Genomic DNA, 18,967 nt, shown 5'->3' with positions numbered 1-18,967 from the left:
TTCAGCACAGAGAAGTACTCCTTGGTGCAATCTCATCTGTCTCCTAGCTGCTTTCCTTTAGTGAGAAGCTGGGTTGAGCAGCTGCTTAAGTAGAAAACACTGTCGTCAGTCTTTGTTCTCTTTGCAGGAGGATGCTTTAGTAAGAAACAGCTGGCTGTATCCAGCATTGAAAATATTATCAGCTGTGTTGCCTAGACAAACTTGGAAAATCAAATTAGCATTTCCTGACTGGTAATGTACTTTATGCCCAGTGTTGTTCTTTTTTAAGAGAATTATAAGTAAAAATCCATAAACGTTAACAGTAATGTTTACACTTTATTAGGGAGTAGGGGATGGCAAAATCAATGTAAGATACTAGTTTTAAAGTTTAGGCTATGTTATATTTGATTACTGGGATATCAGTACAATGAAAATGGAGGAATTTCAACAGTAATTTTGAAGAAGTTTCAGTACACCACGTTGTGCAGGGTTTTATAAAAGATTTTTGTTTCCAAAGATGTTATTGGGGTCCACATATTCTTTAACAGATCTCAGCATTCCCAGGCCAACATCAGAGATACTCTCCTTCATCCAGCGCTTCCGCAATTTGCCTACTGGAAAAACAAAAACAAAGACTTTCAATATATGGCAGGATTTGAAGAGCCAATCAATCTTGTGACCATGAATGAATAAACACTGTGTGATAAATGCTTTTATTCAAAAATGAGAAATGTTTTGCTTTATTTGATTTATTGAGCCCACCAGACTATCAAGCTCATTAAGCTCTGCATACTCCCAGAGGAAGACTGTGTTCCACACTGTCTACTTTCTCTAGAAACTATGAAATTTAGATGAAGCTTAGGATGAAATCACACGTTCCATTAGAACAGCGATTTGGTAGTAAGTTTTCAAAAGATAAGTTCAGTAGCTTTTTAAGTAACCAAATAAGATGTTACTAAAAAGCAGAACTCCGCACCTCTTGACTTCTTTAAAGTAAGAACGTGCTCAAGAATCGGAAAAAAAACTTAAAACAGTATTGGTTTAAGTAACAAAAAATATTTTCTAGTTATCACTCACTAGCATATCTTGTTTTGTTTAAAAAAACCTCTGCACAGGCTGGCACTTGCAGATGCTATTACACAAAAGCTTACTTTCCATGTTAAAATGGAAATTCACAACATACACCAAACAGAAAGCAAAGCTGAAACACTTCCCATTTAAGAACTCATTTCACTAAATTCTCACAAAAGTTCTGTTAAATGGCCAAGTGTTCATATACTAATTAACCAAGTCATCAACTCTAATTTAAGAGATTGTGCAAAATATTGGCCATTCTTTCATTTAACACAGTATAGCATTTACCTTGTCAGCCTTACCTTGTCACAACCTATTTGTCAGCATGATGTGATATAGTAAAGATTTGAGAGGCAGATGCTTTAAGAGTATCTGAACCTAAATTCAAGCCATCTTTTGTACCCTATTCTCAGGGTAACCATCAAACTGTCATCAGAGTAACAAATTACAAAGACACCTCTGGAGAACAGAGTATATTTGTTTATACCTTAAGGAATGAGCTAGTTATATTGCCAACTGAAAAAGCAAATGTGAGAAAGAAGGAAATCTGCATAAATAGAAAGCAACTATTACCAGAATTCATGTAAAGAGCAAAGATTGTAACTGAAGGACAAAAACATTTTTCATGCAGTAGGAACTGTGGTAGCCCAGCTCAAAAAAAAAAAACAAAAAACCAAAAACCCAGGTGCAAACATACCACTGTTACAATTTGGCAGAGCAAGTTTATGTAGCTGCATTTTATCTGGGGGTACTATATACTACCACACACAAAAGAAAAAAAAAGAGGCACGGATGTGGCTTGTCCATCACCTCAAGTCACTTTCACTGGCTCATATACAATCACAGATGAAGAACAGTCATTACCATTCTCAACTGTTATCTGTAATATAGTTTCAGTGAATGTGTCCTGTGGTTATGGATGTAATTGTCCTGAAAAGACTGCAAACAACTGCTCCAACAAGATGGAGCACATTAGAATCACAGCAGGATGCCCAACAGCTAGCATGCCTGCCTCTTTTACACCTCCAGTAATAATGCAATTCCACAAGGAACTGAACTACTGTCTGAGCAGCACCAAACAGTCATTGCATATTTAATGAAGTCGCTCACCAAGTGCTGGAAAACAGAAGGTGCTTGGAGTGCATCATTAGTTCTGTCAAAGTGATAATTTACACATCTATCTTGTCAAATTTTCTATAGTTTATACTTTTGCAGTAATAAATCTAACATACATTTGATCAGTGAACTGTAAAGGAAAAAAACCCTGTAAAGTTACCAGTGGTCCTTTACAAACATATTCAATGAAAATATTTTAACTCCTTGGTAACAGTACACTGAGCCCCTGCTCCTAATGTTCATGAAAATAAGATATATGTGGATTTTTCAGCTACAGAGTAAGGAAAGCTTTGTGCAGATGAGAGCACTACACAGAAAAGCAATCTAGACAGTTCTTCTCAGTTCAGGTTAGTTCTGCCCTGAGTATTCCTTCCTCCTCCACAGCGCAACACAATCAGTATCAAGGATGAGAGGAGAAAATGAAGAAGAAAATACAGTAACATTAAAACATACAACCATGGATGTAAAGTGACTACAGGTAGCAAAGGTTTCTAATTCTGCAAAGCATAACCACAGTGAACAGCTTTGGTAGGAAAGTTACTGGGATCAAGGAACTCCTAAATGTCTCGTGGATAAATACCGTGGACTACAGAAAACAACCCTTCAGTTTCTAGCGTACAGAAGGTAGGCCATTTACCTTTAAAGCCACGAGGATGTCATTTATGGAGAACTGACAAGAGACCAAATTCATCTCATTTTATATGCTACATCCCAACAGTATTAAGGAAGATTACCAAATCAGCACAACATTGTCAACCACTACAAATAGGTCATACAAGTCCTAAACACACCGTTAGACACCCAATCCTTGTGGAATCAAATGCTAACAAAAACAACTTCGAATTCTTTCATCTTTTTCCTTTAAAGAGGCCTAATCTTGCATCTTTCATTATTCAAAATGAATGATGAGAGTATGTTTTGAAGTTTTAAAAGTAGCAATTGCACTATTCCTATCACACGTTAGGACCACAAACATTCACCACTAGGAAGCTAAAGCATTTGCCAAGCATTACCCAGCACTCAGTCTAGTCAAACTCAATTTGAAGCCCTACTTACCACACATAGTACAAACACCTTAGCATAGCAAAGAGCCTGCTTTAAACAAATCATGTACCTCAGACTGGACAGCCAACAAGGCTGTGCAGTAGCAAGTTAAAAAGACAATCCAGAACCTAATTTCACAGTCATTTTTAGGTTTTATCACCATTACAGTCCATGTATTAAGGAAAAAAAAAAGCTGGAAAAAATGCCTTTTTGCAATTCTGATACATGCTGGTCCATAGTCATGAAGACTATGGCTGCTCATCATTGAGGATGCAGATGGATGGCTGCTAAAAATCTAGCTATGTATGGAGCTAGCAAACAGCAGGCAGCAATCAGTTTTCTCACAAAGGAAAAACAAGTGCAAGAGCACACGCGAACAGGCCTGTAAGGGAAGTTAGTGTAGCTGATGAATCCCAGGAATAGCTCTACCCCCAGGTGCAGAACAGATTTACAGCAGTGTGTGGTCCCAAGGGAAATAGGCTCCAGTGGCACTACACATGGCCCTAGACCTCCTCCGCTCCAGCCCTTCCAATGTAAAGAGGCAATTATTGCAAAAGAGCTCTGCAGAAAGACAAACAGTCATGTGGGTCATAAGAAGGATGGGGCTCTTCCAGCTGTGGAATGCTCTTCTTGTAGGTGGATATCTCTTACAGGAAGAAACGTTGCACTCCAAGAAATTGCTTCCCAGAAATTACTCTTCCATAGAGAGTTCTGAAATACACTGAGAAAGGTCAGTGCATTAATCTAAAACTTCAACAGAAGTTGAGGACGCGAAGTCTTTTGCATTTACTTGGTGAAATAAGACACCAATGATGACACTTCTATTTAGATCATCAACAGACTAAGGAAGAAAAATAGGACTGATTATTTCACATAATTAGGATTTCCTCACGTCTGACAACTGTCAGTTTTAACTTCTCATTCTAATTTACAAGTACTTATTTCATAAAATTAAGTATGGCAAGTCTCTTGTCCTTAAAGATAAGAGGATACTTTTCCTGTATAATGAAAAGTTCACGTGCAATTCCAACTCTACCACTCCCCTAAGGAAATAATTCCAGATACTGTCGTATTTTCCAGTAATCCATGCAGACATGTTAAGACACTGCTTGCTAATAATACCAAAGAATTGTAGTGTCAAACATGAAACTGAATGCACATCAGTTTTGCACACTCATTCTACTTTCTCCCAAACTTTTCTATATAAACTGCCAGAAAACTGATAATATGATGACCATTTTTGTAGAGCCTGGATTATATTAATCTTTATTTAGTCAATTTGTCTAGAACTAATTTTCTTCCACTTTCTATGGTGTTACGTGTCTAAATGAATGTGTTTTGCTCAAACCCACAAGCTGATGATTACTTCCTTAAGTAACCAGTTGTTGGTTAGAACATCGCCTGCAATGGAAAGAATCTGTTTTTAGTTCTACAAGGCAACTGGTAAAACTTGGCATCACTTGGCAATGCAGAAGAGATCAAGGCCAAATCCAGACAGCTCCCTTCTCAGGCTGTATTCTAAAGCAAAAATACTTATGAGCTTTAACTAGTGATATTTCCTCAACAAATGCTATTTTATGTATATAAAAAGCATAAATTTTGTCAAATAGGAATTAAAGAAAAGCAAGTCTGGATAATCCACCCCAAAATAGAAGTCAGTGTTACACTAAAAGGCCAAGTTCATTACACTGATGTATGTGTCCTACAGCTTCTCATGTCTACGAAATGCTTGCTGTAAGAGGCTGGCATTGATGGGATCAGGAAATATCCTCACAACACTGCTAACTGCCTGAAAGCTACAATATTTTCATTAGCTTGAGGAAAAGAGAGAACAGATATCAGGATTAAAAAGAATCTGAACTTAAGTCTTTCCGAAGTTACTCTTAATATAAAAATTAAGAGTATTATGACTTCAGCTGTCCTTGTGCATGGCAGCTATGGGCAGACCTGCAGTTACTACTTTTCCAGATGTAAAGTAATTTAGATCTTTAAACATTTCATGCTGTCATATATGACCACTTCTTCACTCAAAGTGGATGAAGATTGACTTAAGCAAGCTTTGTATTTCCTATAGCCTCAAGTCCCAGACTACATCTGTTTTCTTTGATACACAAAACCAGAGTTAAAATAGCTCCATTTATCACAGCATGATTGTAGGCAGACAAACCAGCCTGTCTGCTTTCAGATAGTGAAAACAACTGTTATTAATCACAATTACAAGACAAATACTAAAATAAACTGCACCAGTATTTTTTTTTATTTTTCTTACCACCTCAATAGACTGATTTTAGCAGGGCTAGGAATGACAGGGCCTGAAGGTCAGAAAATAAAAATCGATATTATTAGGCTAATTTTCAGTAGCACACCTACTATGAACCGGAAAAAAAAGAATCTTGCCTTGCCAGACAAAAAAAAAAAAAAAAGTAGAAAAGATGTGCTGGGCTCTGACAGGAACAAGAGAATTCTAAGAGAAACCAAGTTCTCTAAATCTGTTAAGTCAGAAAGCCCAAATATGCAAGGATATGAAAATGGTACATAAGGAATTTTTTCTTGCCAATAATGCTGTAAGCAAAATTTCATATGGTGAGGGCAAATGCATTCAATCATGGCAAGCTACAGCTGCATTCGAGTTAATGGATGAAATGCTAGTCACAGTAAAATACAGTTGCCACAGCAGGAGAGAGTACAGTAGCAGATCGAGAGGGTAATTTCACATCCATGTTTGTATACTGACTGATCCACTATAATAGTATAGAAAGAATTAATCAGAGGACAATAAATGCATATTAAAAATACTGAAATTGTTTTCAATTACGTTACCAATACTTATACATATTCCAATATTTTGATATTGCAATTTCCATCCCTAGATATAAGTTTCAAGCCTTGGAATTTACCAATGTTTTAAAAGATTATTTCTGCACTTCAGTCTTCAGTTCCCCGCTCCCCCAGAGAGCTTTCTTAAAATTATATAATTTTTATTTTATTTTAAACCATTAGATTTCTCGCTCTTTGCTCTAATTTCTGTGGCTGGGGAATGTTCCAAGAGAGTACAGAAGAAGTGTATTTTAAATCAGTTTAAATAAGTTAGCTACACAAATCAAAAAGGGATTCAGAGCAAATCTTCCTGACATTTGAATTTACAACATTATTTAGGATACCATCAAATCAGGCTACCTAAACATGTGGGAAAAGCATACATAAATTATCAGGATAATATTTATACATTACACTGGCTCTAAACCTTACTACTAAAGCATGGAAACACCTTGCAAAGAAACTAGTAACACATTAAAAATATTTTCAAATTATAGGAGAGGAAACCAAATAATCAGACATTAGCAGACAGAAATACAGTTAACACGCACAGTCCAGCTAAAGCGTCCAGCAATTTTATGCAGATATTATCACTACTAAGTGGTCTGTAATTAGGTGTAAACAGCATTCAACTAGCTGCAAGGGACATTAAGTTGCTCTTATTAGAACTGTGAAACTTGGAAATGAACGTGCCTCTACACAAGGTTCAGTAGAACTTGCTTATGACAAATTTTTAAGCTATCTTTTCAGCTTTTCGAACAGCCTATAGATTTCCTACCTAAGGGATGGTTTGAGGCTGCTATTCATAAATGTACCACACTGTGTAAGGGGACATCAAGCAGACCAGGACTAGTGTTGCTACTGCTAAACAGTTGGTAAACAAGTGTGAAGTGTCTCGAAAGACTGAAAATATATTTTGAATAATATAAAAATATTTTGAACACATTAAATGAGAAGTTTGGTTGAAAACTATTTGATGTAGTTATGAATATTTATTAGCTTAAAAAAGGATTAATGGTAGACTGAGAACAATACCTCCATGGTGATGTGAGAGACTTCCTCCATTGGCAAGTATTTCTTCTCTAGCAGCCCTCTAGATGGGAAAGATAAGATATTAACATTAAATGCACAAGATGTTTGGTTTTAGTCAAATGCTTGCTACAGTAAGCATTTTAACAGGTGTATGAAAAAAGTCAGAAACACGTAGGGTACACAAAAATGAACATTTCATCTCATGTCTGCAGATGAATTTAAGTAGGAATTTTCCAAACAAACCCTATGAAAGCCAAGATATTTTAAAGCACATCTGTTACAACAAAACTTATTCCAGAACAGAATATTCTGGATCACTTTCCCCTTGCCAAAACTAAAATGGCATACTGGGCTGGGGAGCTAACCTAGAAGATGGGTAAGTGCCTACTGAAAAGGAACCTGTAAGAGAGAGGCTTGAAAACAAAGTCCTCAGAGTGACCCAAGTCTCTTATTCAGAAAGAAATTCAGATTTTTCAAGATTCTGAACTTTAGAATAGGCTACTCTTTTGTGTGTGAATCTTGTGGGGAAAAAAAAAAGTTTTCTATGTTGATGAAGAAATATCTGAATGCTTTCACGCTGAAATACTAATCTTGCACCAGTTGGTGTACTGCTTAGGTCATACTTCTCCTAGCTACTAACGATCAAAGTTCTATGAGTAGACTATTGAGATTTTTTCCTACAAAATTCAGTTAGCTTCGCCAGCAAGTTTGGCATACGTTACAGAACATTAGCTTCTCCTTAACTGACACTTTTGTAAACTTTACCTCAATTTCTTCATAGACATGAATAGGATCGCTGATCCCTCTGTAGTTAAAGGCAAAGTAGAAATACACACATGCACCTGCATCGTAAGTCTGTGTCACCCTGCAGAAGAGAACTACATTATAAACAGAGGTTTATGATATCACTTCAGTGACTATATAACACTACACAACTCAAAGATACTCATTTGATTTTTAAAAAGTAACTTTTTTTTTTTAAGTTTTGTTTTTGTATCTGGTTTGTAAGAGTGAATCAATGCTATGACTTCCCGAGAGCTAAGTTCTAAAATTAGCCTTATTTTGCTTGTATGCACAAAGGAGTCAAGTACAAGTATCAATACTAATGATGTGCCACTAATCCCTTCTTGAAATAATTACTTTTACATGTAACCTACTCACAGGTTAAAGAGAAAAGTCAAGATGATTAGTCTTTGTTCTATCATTAATAGATGACTGTCTACTAGGTAGCAACTTTAATGCCCTCTTTATCGGGTTACTAATAAAAAACTCTAGAAATCTGAGTATTTGAGTCATTCTGTGGCTTACCTGCAGGTGGAAAAGGGAGCAAATTGAACACCCTTTTCTTTGCACTCTCTTACTATCCTTTCCTTCACATTCCTACAGAGGTCTAAAACCCTGTAATAGAAAGCACATTAAAATATAAAGTCTTAGTAAGATTTTACACCACTTTATAGAAAAAAAAAACCAAACACAAACACAACCTTCAGTAATCTGATTTTCTTTTTGAAAATGTATAGTTGAAGACTGCCTTTTAAGACCAGTTTTAACCGCTTCAGTTTTTATTCTAAGAATAAAACAGTCCTCCATAAAGACTTCAAAGCACTGCTCTTTTTGCATATCTCCCAAATAGTGAATTTGCTCTGAATTAGAGCACAGAATGAAAGCTCTTTTCCATAAGGAACAGAAGTCAAAAGAATTCAACAGGAAATAGAACTTACCTGCTTCTCTATGTCTAAACTTATTATCTTCAGCAAAAGAACCTTAACTGCAGCTCACAGATACAACTCACAGAAAGCTAGAGAACTCCAAGGCCTTGTACACTCTGGCATACCTTTGGTAAGTTGCAAGGCAAGAAATGGAGACTCCAGCAGTGCACTACTCTGCCAACTTGAAATGTTATCAGTTCAATATGGCAATGAGTTATGAAATCTTACCATAAGCCATAGTTACTTTGCTTTTAGTACTTTATCTTTCCTTCACACCCACCCCAGCAGACCCAGGTACGTACAAAGCATTAAAATTTTTTTTTCAAGAAAAATTATTTCAAATTACTGTTTCTTAAGTTATATATTCTTCCTCTAAGATGTGCAGCACCATCCATTGTGTAACGTGATTTTTAAGGCTTTTTATACAGATATAAAGTTAGTTTGTGTACTGACAGTAGTTACATATGTGAGAAAATTATCAATTTAACAGATCAGCAAGAAAGTATTTTTTTCAAATATATTCACTAAAATAAACTGGTTTGTGAAAACCTGCATAGCTCTTACTAGTCAAAGTACTAAAGGGTTTTGAAAGCATTTGCTTCGTTAAGCACAACTTCAGAAAAATATTTGATATTCTTACATAACTCATTCTTTGTGGTAGAACAACATCAAACTTAAGGCTAACAAGTGAGTGTATGTCAAAACCTGTAAAGTTGAAGTAATAATATAAAGCAATTTTGCTTTAAAAAAATCACCCTATTCAAGTTTCTCCCACTCATTTAGACAGCGTCTCCCACTTGTCAAAGCAGAAGCCAGAATTTACTACCACCACTATGTTTAGTAGCAAGGATACAAGGTTACCAGCTCACATCGCAATTTCCATAGCTTCCACTTCACATTAATGACAAGCTCAAATTAAGATCAGTTTAGATTCTGCTTTAAGCAGTTTCTAGCTTATGAAATGGAATGAAGCATTCAAAATAATTTCACATGTTAAACTACACTGTGGTCAAGTGTTTTTCAACTACAGCTAAGCTAAGCTTAGTGCAAAAAAATATTATGAGCAGAAGTTACTCTTCAGTTATTTCACTTCATCGCATTACTGCACAGAAAAAAAAATGAAAACCTAATACAGGAATATTTTTTTTCATGAGCTCCACTAAAAACTTTTCTGCTTAAAATACAAGGTGATCCCATATATGTGGCTGCTTATCATAAAATACTATTATTGTAGCCAGTGCCCAACCTAAGAAGCTGGATGATTTCACATCTTGGATCTGTTACAGTAAGTTACCCTAAACAGAAATATTAACACTTGCTTACATAGCATTTAGAAAATCCTGAAACATAATTTACCAGCAATTTTAGCAACAACACAGCTGTAAGATTTGAGGCACATCAGGGAGCCTCCAATACATATAAGACTTAAATTAAATTAAGTTTTCCCATGAGCAAGCACAAGTTAGGAATAATTGGAATAAAATCAGGTACAAGGTTTTAAGCAATACTGAAGAATAATCAGTTTACCTATCCCAAGGAACAGATGTCTCAAACGATTCTCCTATTACATAGTAATCCAGGCCCAGATCCTAACAGAGAAAGGAAATGATCAGCAATATTCAGCACCAACATCTGGGATTCCAGTGTAGGATACACAGCTAGCAGTTGAGCAACTTTGGATTGCTTAAGAAAAGAAGAAAAAGTCTATTTAGCAAAAATGGCCATCTGTGCCAGTGACATTAGTTTACAGTTAAGGAAGTGGTATAGTTCTTCTAAGACAGTTGACATTTTGACGTCATAGCTATAAGACAGCTTGCCAGAGTATCTGTATGCTTCCACTATCAAATATTTGTACCACTAGCACCAATCCAAAAGCTCCAGCATAATATCTAATAGAACTAGTTATTTGAAACAGAAGTTTTATCCAGGATATAATTTCTACCTAGTAAGCACAAAGACAAGAAACATTCTACCCATTTTACCTACAGACTGATGAAATAAAATGAAACTCAGTTATTTGCCCCAAACTAGAAAGGCCAAACAGGATGTAGCACTAAGGACATGCATTATATGCTGCGAAAAACAACAACAACCCTCTCTTAAAACAATAAGACTAAAGTCCATAAAGGCAGCTGCACCAGTTCAGATTGATGTTTATTCACTCTGGAATTCTCAAACTGCAACCATAAGTGGATATTCAAAGAGTAAAAACTGAGTGATCACATTCCTATAGTGAATACTCTTCCAGTTCAGTCTAATTTCAACATGGGGATTTGTAAGTCTAATCTGGTTTATTTAGCAACTGCCAGTATCCTCCTTCAGTATCCTCCTCTTACAGGTAACTTTATTTTTTGTTTAAATGTACAGATTTACATTTGTAAGGTATTTTGTAGATGAAGTTCAAGGAGTAAACAATATAGACTTAAAGATGGAATAGATACAATTCTCTAAGAAGTTTAATTAAGAGAATACCCAAGGCAATCTGCATTTTGAATTCAGGAAGCATCTTCAAAGATACTTCTAGGTTTTGTTTTATTAATTAACAGAAGTTTCAGTAGGAGAGACAAGAGGTAACCTACCCGAAGGTAAGCAATGACAAACGTCAGCATATATCCTCTCTGTCCGTTATCTTCTCCAGCTGCCAAGCCACTGCAAATAAGGAGTTTAATTAACTTTCCATCACAGTATTCAGAAGTTTCAAAAAATTACAAGAAAACCAACAATTGATTCTGAAACAACTCTGAAAGTTTATCTGTCTCTAGGCTGTATTACAATAGCTGCAAATAGAGTTTGTGTAAACGTAGTCACCTTTTCTGTCCTCTGAGATACTCAGAGGGAAGGAAGTTGAATAGAACAAGAAAGAAAAAAAAATAATCAGGGAAAGCAGTCAATTTTCATAGGACTAACTTTGTAGCATAAGTCAACATTCTTCACACTATTCCTTTCTAAGATATCTGAAAGCAAGACTGTTTCTGTTTGTAACTGTTTGTTTCTGTTCTTTGTAACTGCACCAGCACAAGTATAATAGTCAAGAAAAGAACACTGTATCCAAACAAGTGGAATAATATTTTGCTGGTAGACGTTCGCTTTCGTTAATTTTATGTCCTAAAAGAACATTAACAGCTCACATTTCAGAATATTTACTGCAGACAAAGTAAAATGACATACATATATAAGAACAAAACCTTCTCAAGAAGTACTAAACCGCAGTGTGATGACAACTGCATTAACTATCTGCCATTCTGCTACTAAACATCTCCCTCTCAAATACTATTTACATAGACAAATCTTTGGCTTAGAACAGCAAGACCAATTCCCACAGAAGCTCTTCAAAGAAGTAAATGTAAACACAGTAACATTAGCATGATCACCTAAGTAAAAAAAGTAAACATCTCCAAGGAAATAACTATCCTCATAGCTTTTCTTTTTTCTTGTATGGTATTGTATGGTTTAGGAAAAATAATGACAAAGGTTTTCAGAATTTTCAAAGCAGCTTAGGAACACAAGTAGATTGAATTTACTTCCAACCTGCGTTTCAGACCTATTTACTTTACTACAGGCCTTCAGATGTGCTAGAGTCACTACACTCTGTCATTACAGAATTACTGAGTAGTCTCAACCTGGCAGAGCAGTAGAGACTGCAGCTTGAACACACTCCCTTTTCTCATGTAAATCTGTTATAGTAAAAGCGTACAAATGAATTAAGTCAAATTGAAGCTGAAAACAAAAGCCTGTGATTCCTGATTTAGTTTTAGAATTCCAATCTAGTTTTAGAATCACTGTTTTTTCCACATAACAGACATTATCTTTTTTGCACCTTATCTTTCGTAGTTTTCACAGTCATGAAATAGCAAAGGAAACAGAAGTAGACAGAGCACGTTCCTGACCTTCATTTTCAGGAAGACCTGTAACTATGTTTCTAAGCAGATGTTGGAGTTATGCACTTGCATTCTCACAGCTCACGACAGTAAGACTATTGACCTAAGTTCCCAAATGTTTAAGTGGTGGACAGATGAAAAATACTGAGCCCTAAATAGAAAAATGAAGCCCTGTTTTTGCCAACATATCAGTTTCAGAGAATTATTAAAGTCATTTTTGTTTGCTTTTAAGTATTAGCTTTTGAGAAGTAGGGCAGTATATCTTTAGTCTGTCTTCCTAGATGATCCTGTGAATCTGAGAGGTTTATGTGGGCGGAAAAAAAAGACAACCTAAATACCTTTCAGACATGAAGATAGAAAGTTATTAACAATCAGCTTATAGCCTGAACAAAGTAGCACAGACAGACAGCACCTTCTAACTGTCCACTAACACAGACCACTTTCCCTCCTTCCCCAATACTCGGATCATCTAGAAATATCAAAAGAGGACCCGAAGATAATTTTTTTTGCTGCATACAACATTAATCTAAAACTCAAATGTTATTAAAGATGAAGAACAATGTTATTCTTATTATTGAAAGGTAGCAAGCTGCTCATGTGAAATCCCATTTTTGTAAACCATTTGAAGTAGTAGAATGAAAGAACAAATTTCAGAAACATGTCATTTTGTATATTTTAGCAGTTGAGACTAATAATAGCAAAAACTTTTTTAAAAAGTATATTCTTAGAAGTGACTTCTAGTTTTCACCACTGTTGTAATCAAAATATAATGACATGATCACTACTCAGCCTGACATTATAGTGAAGTATTTTCTGTTCCACAGTAAGGATTAAAATAAATAAATAATTAAATAAATAAATAATAATTAAAAAAAAGCCTGCAGGACAGAGAGATTCAGCACATTCTTCTAACTACACAAACTCCATTTTTTAATAGAATTTCTATATTCATAACCTTACATAAATTCTGCAATGAATTAATATCACCCTTGAAATGTCTCTCTTCTCTACTTAAAATCCATATTTCAGTATTGCAAAGCAAGCAGCTTCCAGGTCTGTAAATAACTACAAGGACTAGTTTCCAGAAGAACACTGATTCTAAGTTGAACACTCATCTTGGTGCAATATACAGACAGTTCTAAGTTTTTCCATAAAGCTACCTATTAAGAATTAGCAGAAGCCATACTTTTCAAAGAGAATACTCAGTAGCTGATTATTTCCACTTTAAACTAGCAAACTGAGATTTACACAAATTTCAACAGAAATGTGGTAACATTGCTTACTTCTTTGACAGTTCTCTCAGAGTTTCATATAAAAAAGTGTTTTGAAATCGCATACCCAAACTTGGTGGCAATATCATAGACTTGTTTTTCATGCTGAAGAACCTTCTCTCTGTCACCCTCAAAGAGCAAAGTAGCTACACATAGTATGTTGGGATCAAATCCTTTGAACTGCAGAGAGAAAATCCTTGCATTATGTCATCGCCTGTGGTAGAATACAAGCAACAAATTTTTGCTTTCCATATACACAGCATACCCTCTGGTCTGTAAGCATCCTTCGCTATTGTCACAAATAAGAGGAAATATCAGAAAAAAAAAAACACTTTTCAAAAAATCTACCCCAAAAAGAAAGGTTTTTCTTGACAGAACAAACATTTACAGTTGATGTGTCACCTTCTTTACTCCAGTCCATATAAAAGGTAGAATAGTCAACAGCTGTCTATCAACTGCTGAAGAAAGTACAGCTCTTAAATGCTTTCAGCAACAAGAAGACATTTATATTCTATCAACTATTCCTTTATTAAAGTATGAAGATGACTATGATGACCATAAACATTGTCCTCAAAACAGCTGTTTTAACTGTATGCCACCAGAAAATCTTTACACTCAGAAAAGTGCTATAAAGAGAAAATAACTTTTAAACTTTGGGCAAAGAGCATAGGGCAGTTGAAATGAGAAGAACACTATCAGAGTTGTAAATATTAAAGGTGTAATATAGTCGAGATGTTTGCATAGCTTTTATTTCAGTAGTAAGAGACGAAGAGGCAAGATTCAGATTTTCAAATACTGTTCTGTAAAAAAAGCCTTCCCCTTTCCACTCTTCATTCTATTTGTGGTGACTTGTTATTTAAGCATCAAAGCAGATTATAAGATACACTAACAGTATCTACTCCAGATGCGTTACCAATGGAGCTTGTGTCAGTACTACACAGTTCCACTTCTTGAGTGTTCCTTTCCTCTTGCACAGCTGGAAGGATTGGAATCGACATGTAACTCCTCAAACAGATCATTTTATTTTGGATTAAAGTAACTAGAGAATCTCAAGTTAGTTGAATCTCAAATGGATTATAACATTACTTCATCATATTAGAGAAACTCAAGAGTTGCATTAGACAAAGTATACTGCAATCTCAAATTCAACAGATAGCATGCCAAGTTCTAAGCAGTATTAAACCCTAAAACAGTTACCTTTGTTATGTAGAATTTTTTCAGTCCATCCAAAAATGATGTAAAAATGGAAGCAACTTGTGGTTTAAGAGCATGACCTTTGGCAAAAAGCAGAAAAAAACATGTTGAAGTACTCAGTATTCTTTAAAATTCTTACTTCAAAGGGCAAAAAAAAAAAAAGCTTGGAACATAAAGTTGCAAGAATCATTTGGAGCACTCTGATTGTCACAATCAAAGCAACCCTTCTGAACTAATTTAGCAGAAACTTTAAGAAAAGGTTTTTATTAATTTTTTAACAGGCATACATACAGCTGTGCACAAATATTCCATCTGACACTTTTAATCAAAGCTGTCCTAGTTTAGATCTTCACAAGTATTTTGCATATGGAAAATTCCGAAAGAGCACTTCATTAGTTTCATGCTATAAAACTAAGCAAAACCACTGACCTTTTTTTAAAGTTACGCCAAATTAATTGAAACCAATAGCCAGAGATGGTGCAAGTTAGAAGTTGAGCAATTTTTTCCTTAATGGTTATGTCACTTCTGCAAAATTTTCTACATAATGTTAGTAATTGCTTCCTTAATCACATACGGAGAGCTAAAATTACCAGGATACATAAATGGTGTCTTGGAGTCTGTTAAATTAACATCTCTGCCTCAGGACTAAGTTAAATTGAAATGAAAGCCTTTTACTGTTTGTTCCATTGTTATCAGTCACAAGCAACTTCTGAACTCCCATTACTGCTTCATTTTAACAGTCTTGCATCTGGTCTACACGCTGTGAGCCCAATTCATAAAAAAGTTATGCACCATTTACATGATACTTCCTTGTAAAATACTTCACAAAGTATTTCCCCTGAATAAAGCATGAACTTCAGTACTTCATTAGTCTCTTTTCCTCTTCAGTGAGAGCCCTGTTTACTGAAGATATGAGTAAAGCCCAAGAAGTATGCCTCTAAGCACACTTAAGTGAGGACAAAAAAAGGCAATGTTAGCAAAAGGGCATTAATTTATTAAACCGCAACCCATAAAAAATGATAATAATTCTATTTAATAAAACCACAAGAAAAAATTAGAGGCACCTTGGGCATCTTTTACAGAAGACTGTTTAAACTGCAACCTCAGGTCAAAGCCAAAAAACAGAAGACTCATTATAGGCTTTAAATCCAACACTGGATTAATGAGTCAATTTTTTTCCCAACAGAAAAAAAAAAGCATCCACTTTCTATTACACATGCTTGTCAGACAGACTAGAACACAAAGATGACCAAATCAGGCAGCAATGCTTGCTAGACTCTCAAGTTTACAGATATGACTATTCCCATTCAAAACAAAGTTCAACTTCCTCATCATATTAATGCCATTTTAAGTCAATATTTGTTACAGAGACCTCTGTCCAAAACAGATTTCAGAAATTCTGTCTTGTTCAATTAACAGAGGCTCTTAAGGTCACTCCATATTTTTATCAATGCATAATCAAAATCAGCCTCCACAAGTACTTCAAGTTCCAGGACCAGTAGTCTTTTGGGTAGTGGAACCTTAGGCTCTCTACAACAGCCAGAACACATCTTTTGCCAAAGTTTCAACATTAGAAAATGACAATTTCCCTTAAGAAGAGATCAAAAATGACTGTTTTTTGTCCTGTTTATTCTCTGGATTTTGTAATACTTTAGTAGCTTCAGTGACTTTAGCCTATAGCTTTAGTTCTGTTTGCACACAACTACAGCATTCACCACATTTAAACTTAAAAAAAAAAAAACCAAAAAAAAATCAACAAAATAAACGCTCATTTCTAATAAGTTTCATTGTCCCTTACCCAAAAAAAAAGCCCAATCACAGCCACATTAGGGAATTTTCAAAATAAACTGCTCCTTCTCAGGAACTTGTATGCAGCCAGCAATGCATACAAGGAGGCATTAGGAAATTCAAACCCATCTATTTTAACCAACTAACTTAACTATGAAATGAGATACCTGCATTCTGAATCTCATCCAATCCTGATACCTGACTCATCATTAATATTCTTTACAACAAAATGTTTCAAATACCATACTACAAAACTATCATTTCTACTACTTTAGAACAAAATAGAGGCAGTATCACCAGCATTTTAAATTTCCCAGTAGGCTATGTGCTTTTAATGGAAAGACAGTAAAAAATCTTATGCGTCTATATGCACAGCATGGCTTTTTACTGTTTTACTGGCTGTTATTGTCAACAGTGTTTTTCCAGAGGCAAAGACGTACTTTCAGAAACGGAAGTCTAAGTTATAACACTAGGAATTTGAATGTAGAGATCATCACCTTCTTTGTCTAGTTCTGAGGAAATGAATTCCCATGTGAGATGGACTTTTAAGACTTCTTTCTAAAAAGAAAAGAAAATCAAAGCCCTTGGAAAAAATACTCATCTGAGAAAATCTACTTACCAAATTGAAACTGTGCGTTGTCAACAAGGCGAATTGATGCAGGAGCACATCTCTTGGGGACAGTTAGGGAAATGAGAAAAATGAAGAATAAAAAGTCTATGAACAGATGTGTTGAAACTCCTGACAGTGACATTTTCATTTACAAAACAGCACAGAAGAAGCAAATTTGACATCAGAGAACCACAGCCATTATCGTAATTGAAAAGTGGTAATGATGAACTTGTTTTCATTTGAGAAGCAACATCTATTAGGTACGGTCAGATACAATATCAAGAATATTCAGTTTAATGTCAAGCCAACTGGAACATAGTCCCAAGATCTTTGACCCTGATGTACAGAGTGTATTTCTAAGCTTAGTAACTGAGCAACATGAGTGACTAATACTGCCTTTTTTTTTTTTTCCTCTTCAAACCCCTTACTTGGGGAAAAGACGCTATCTCCTTAATTGATTTTAAATGTTGGTCAGCTGTACAATTAAGCATTCCAAGGTTGCTTAGATACCCTTAATAGGAAGAACTAGCACTAGCAGTACAAGCATGTGACAGGAGAACTGGCAAGTGCTGATAACTAGCATATACATGTCACTCACATACCAGTCTGAACATCTGGATTGGAACATCAAGTCATTAATTTAGACCCATCACAGGAAAAAATGTAAAGCTATATTTAGTTTGGCATTAAGTAAAACATTTCTGATATTACTTCCCCACTTCAGGATATACATTCCTCCATTCACTGAAGTGATTTAGTACATTTTGCACAGTGTCAAGGAAAGTTAGTCTGGAATCGTAAAAAGAGAGGCTAGCCAGTACAAGACTTGCTTAGAAGCACAGCCATCAGAAAAAGCAATACACAATCTGGATACTGATGTCCAAGTTTTGCTACCTGAAACCAACCTCCCTGTTGCCTGATCACGCTATTCAGAAGGTTCTGCTTGAACACTGAAGTCTAAGTACAGTTCTGCCTCAATTCAGCACATTTGAGTGAGCTGCTGCACTTCAAGAAGCATTCTTCTCACCCTCTGTATGCAGCCACATCCTTTCACTGCATGACTGTTGTTCCTTTATCACTTAGGAATCAGAAACCAACTACTCCTTACTTGTCTGCTACAACTTAATCCCTTTAAATAGCAGTCACTTTTACATACTCGTGAACATATCTCCAGATAAAGCTCTCCACTGAAGGAGATAAAAAGCCAAAATATGTGTCCTGGGATATGCTAACAACTCCCACTAAAAAAATGAAACAAAACAAAAAAGAAATCAGAAGGAATACTCACAATTGGGCTAGAATATTGACCAAACATAAAATAAGCTCAATCCTTTTACTGCATCATTTCCAAAAGCCCCAGTACCCATATATACTTAAAACATTCGTATTATCTCAACTCCTTTCCAGTAATCAATAATCAAGACCAGAGCATCAGCACAATCCTAGTCCTACACC

The 18,967-nt window shown here is 35.5% G+C and overlaps 1 protein-coding gene across 1 annotated transcript in view; it reads right to left on the bottom strand.

Annotated features, from left to right (window-relative positions):
- Nucleotides 1-253: 253 nt before the first annotated feature.
- The window catches only part of AGPS (alkylglycerone phosphate synthase), a 46,860-nt gene continuing 28,146 nt past the window's right edge, over nucleotides 254-18,967 (bottom strand). The window contains exons 12-20 of the mRNA XM_065751036.1: nucleotides 17,522-17,573; nucleotides 15,118-15,194; nucleotides 13,988-14,100; nucleotides 11,351-11,420; nucleotides 10,299-10,360; nucleotides 8,371-8,460; nucleotides 7,828-7,927; nucleotides 7,066-7,123; nucleotides 254-593 (exon numbers count right to left, since the gene is read on the bottom strand). Of these exons, the coding sequence (XP_065607108.1) occupies nucleotides 472-593; nucleotides 7,066-7,123; nucleotides 7,828-7,927; nucleotides 8,371-8,460; nucleotides 10,299-10,360; nucleotides 11,351-11,420; nucleotides 13,988-14,100; nucleotides 15,118-15,194; nucleotides 17,522-17,573 (744 nt within the window). The 3' untranslated portion in view covers nucleotides 254-471. The remainder of the gene's footprint in view (nucleotides 594-7,065; nucleotides 7,124-7,827; nucleotides 7,928-8,370; nucleotides 8,461-10,298; nucleotides 10,361-11,350; nucleotides 11,421-13,987; nucleotides 14,101-15,117; nucleotides 15,195-17,521; nucleotides 17,574-18,967) is intronic.

Source organism: Cyrtonyx montezumae, unplaced genomic scaffold (genome assembly GCF_038088225.1).
Source record: "Cyrtonyx montezumae isolate F1298 unplaced genomic scaffold, pur_monq_1.0 scaffold_7, whole genome shotgun sequence".
Classification (NCBI taxonomy): Eukaryota; Metazoa; Chordata; class Aves; order Galliformes; family Odontophoridae; genus Cyrtonyx; species Cyrtonyx montezumae.
Note: the sequence above shows the minus strand (reverse complement) of the source record. Positions and strands in the feature narration are given on the sequence as shown.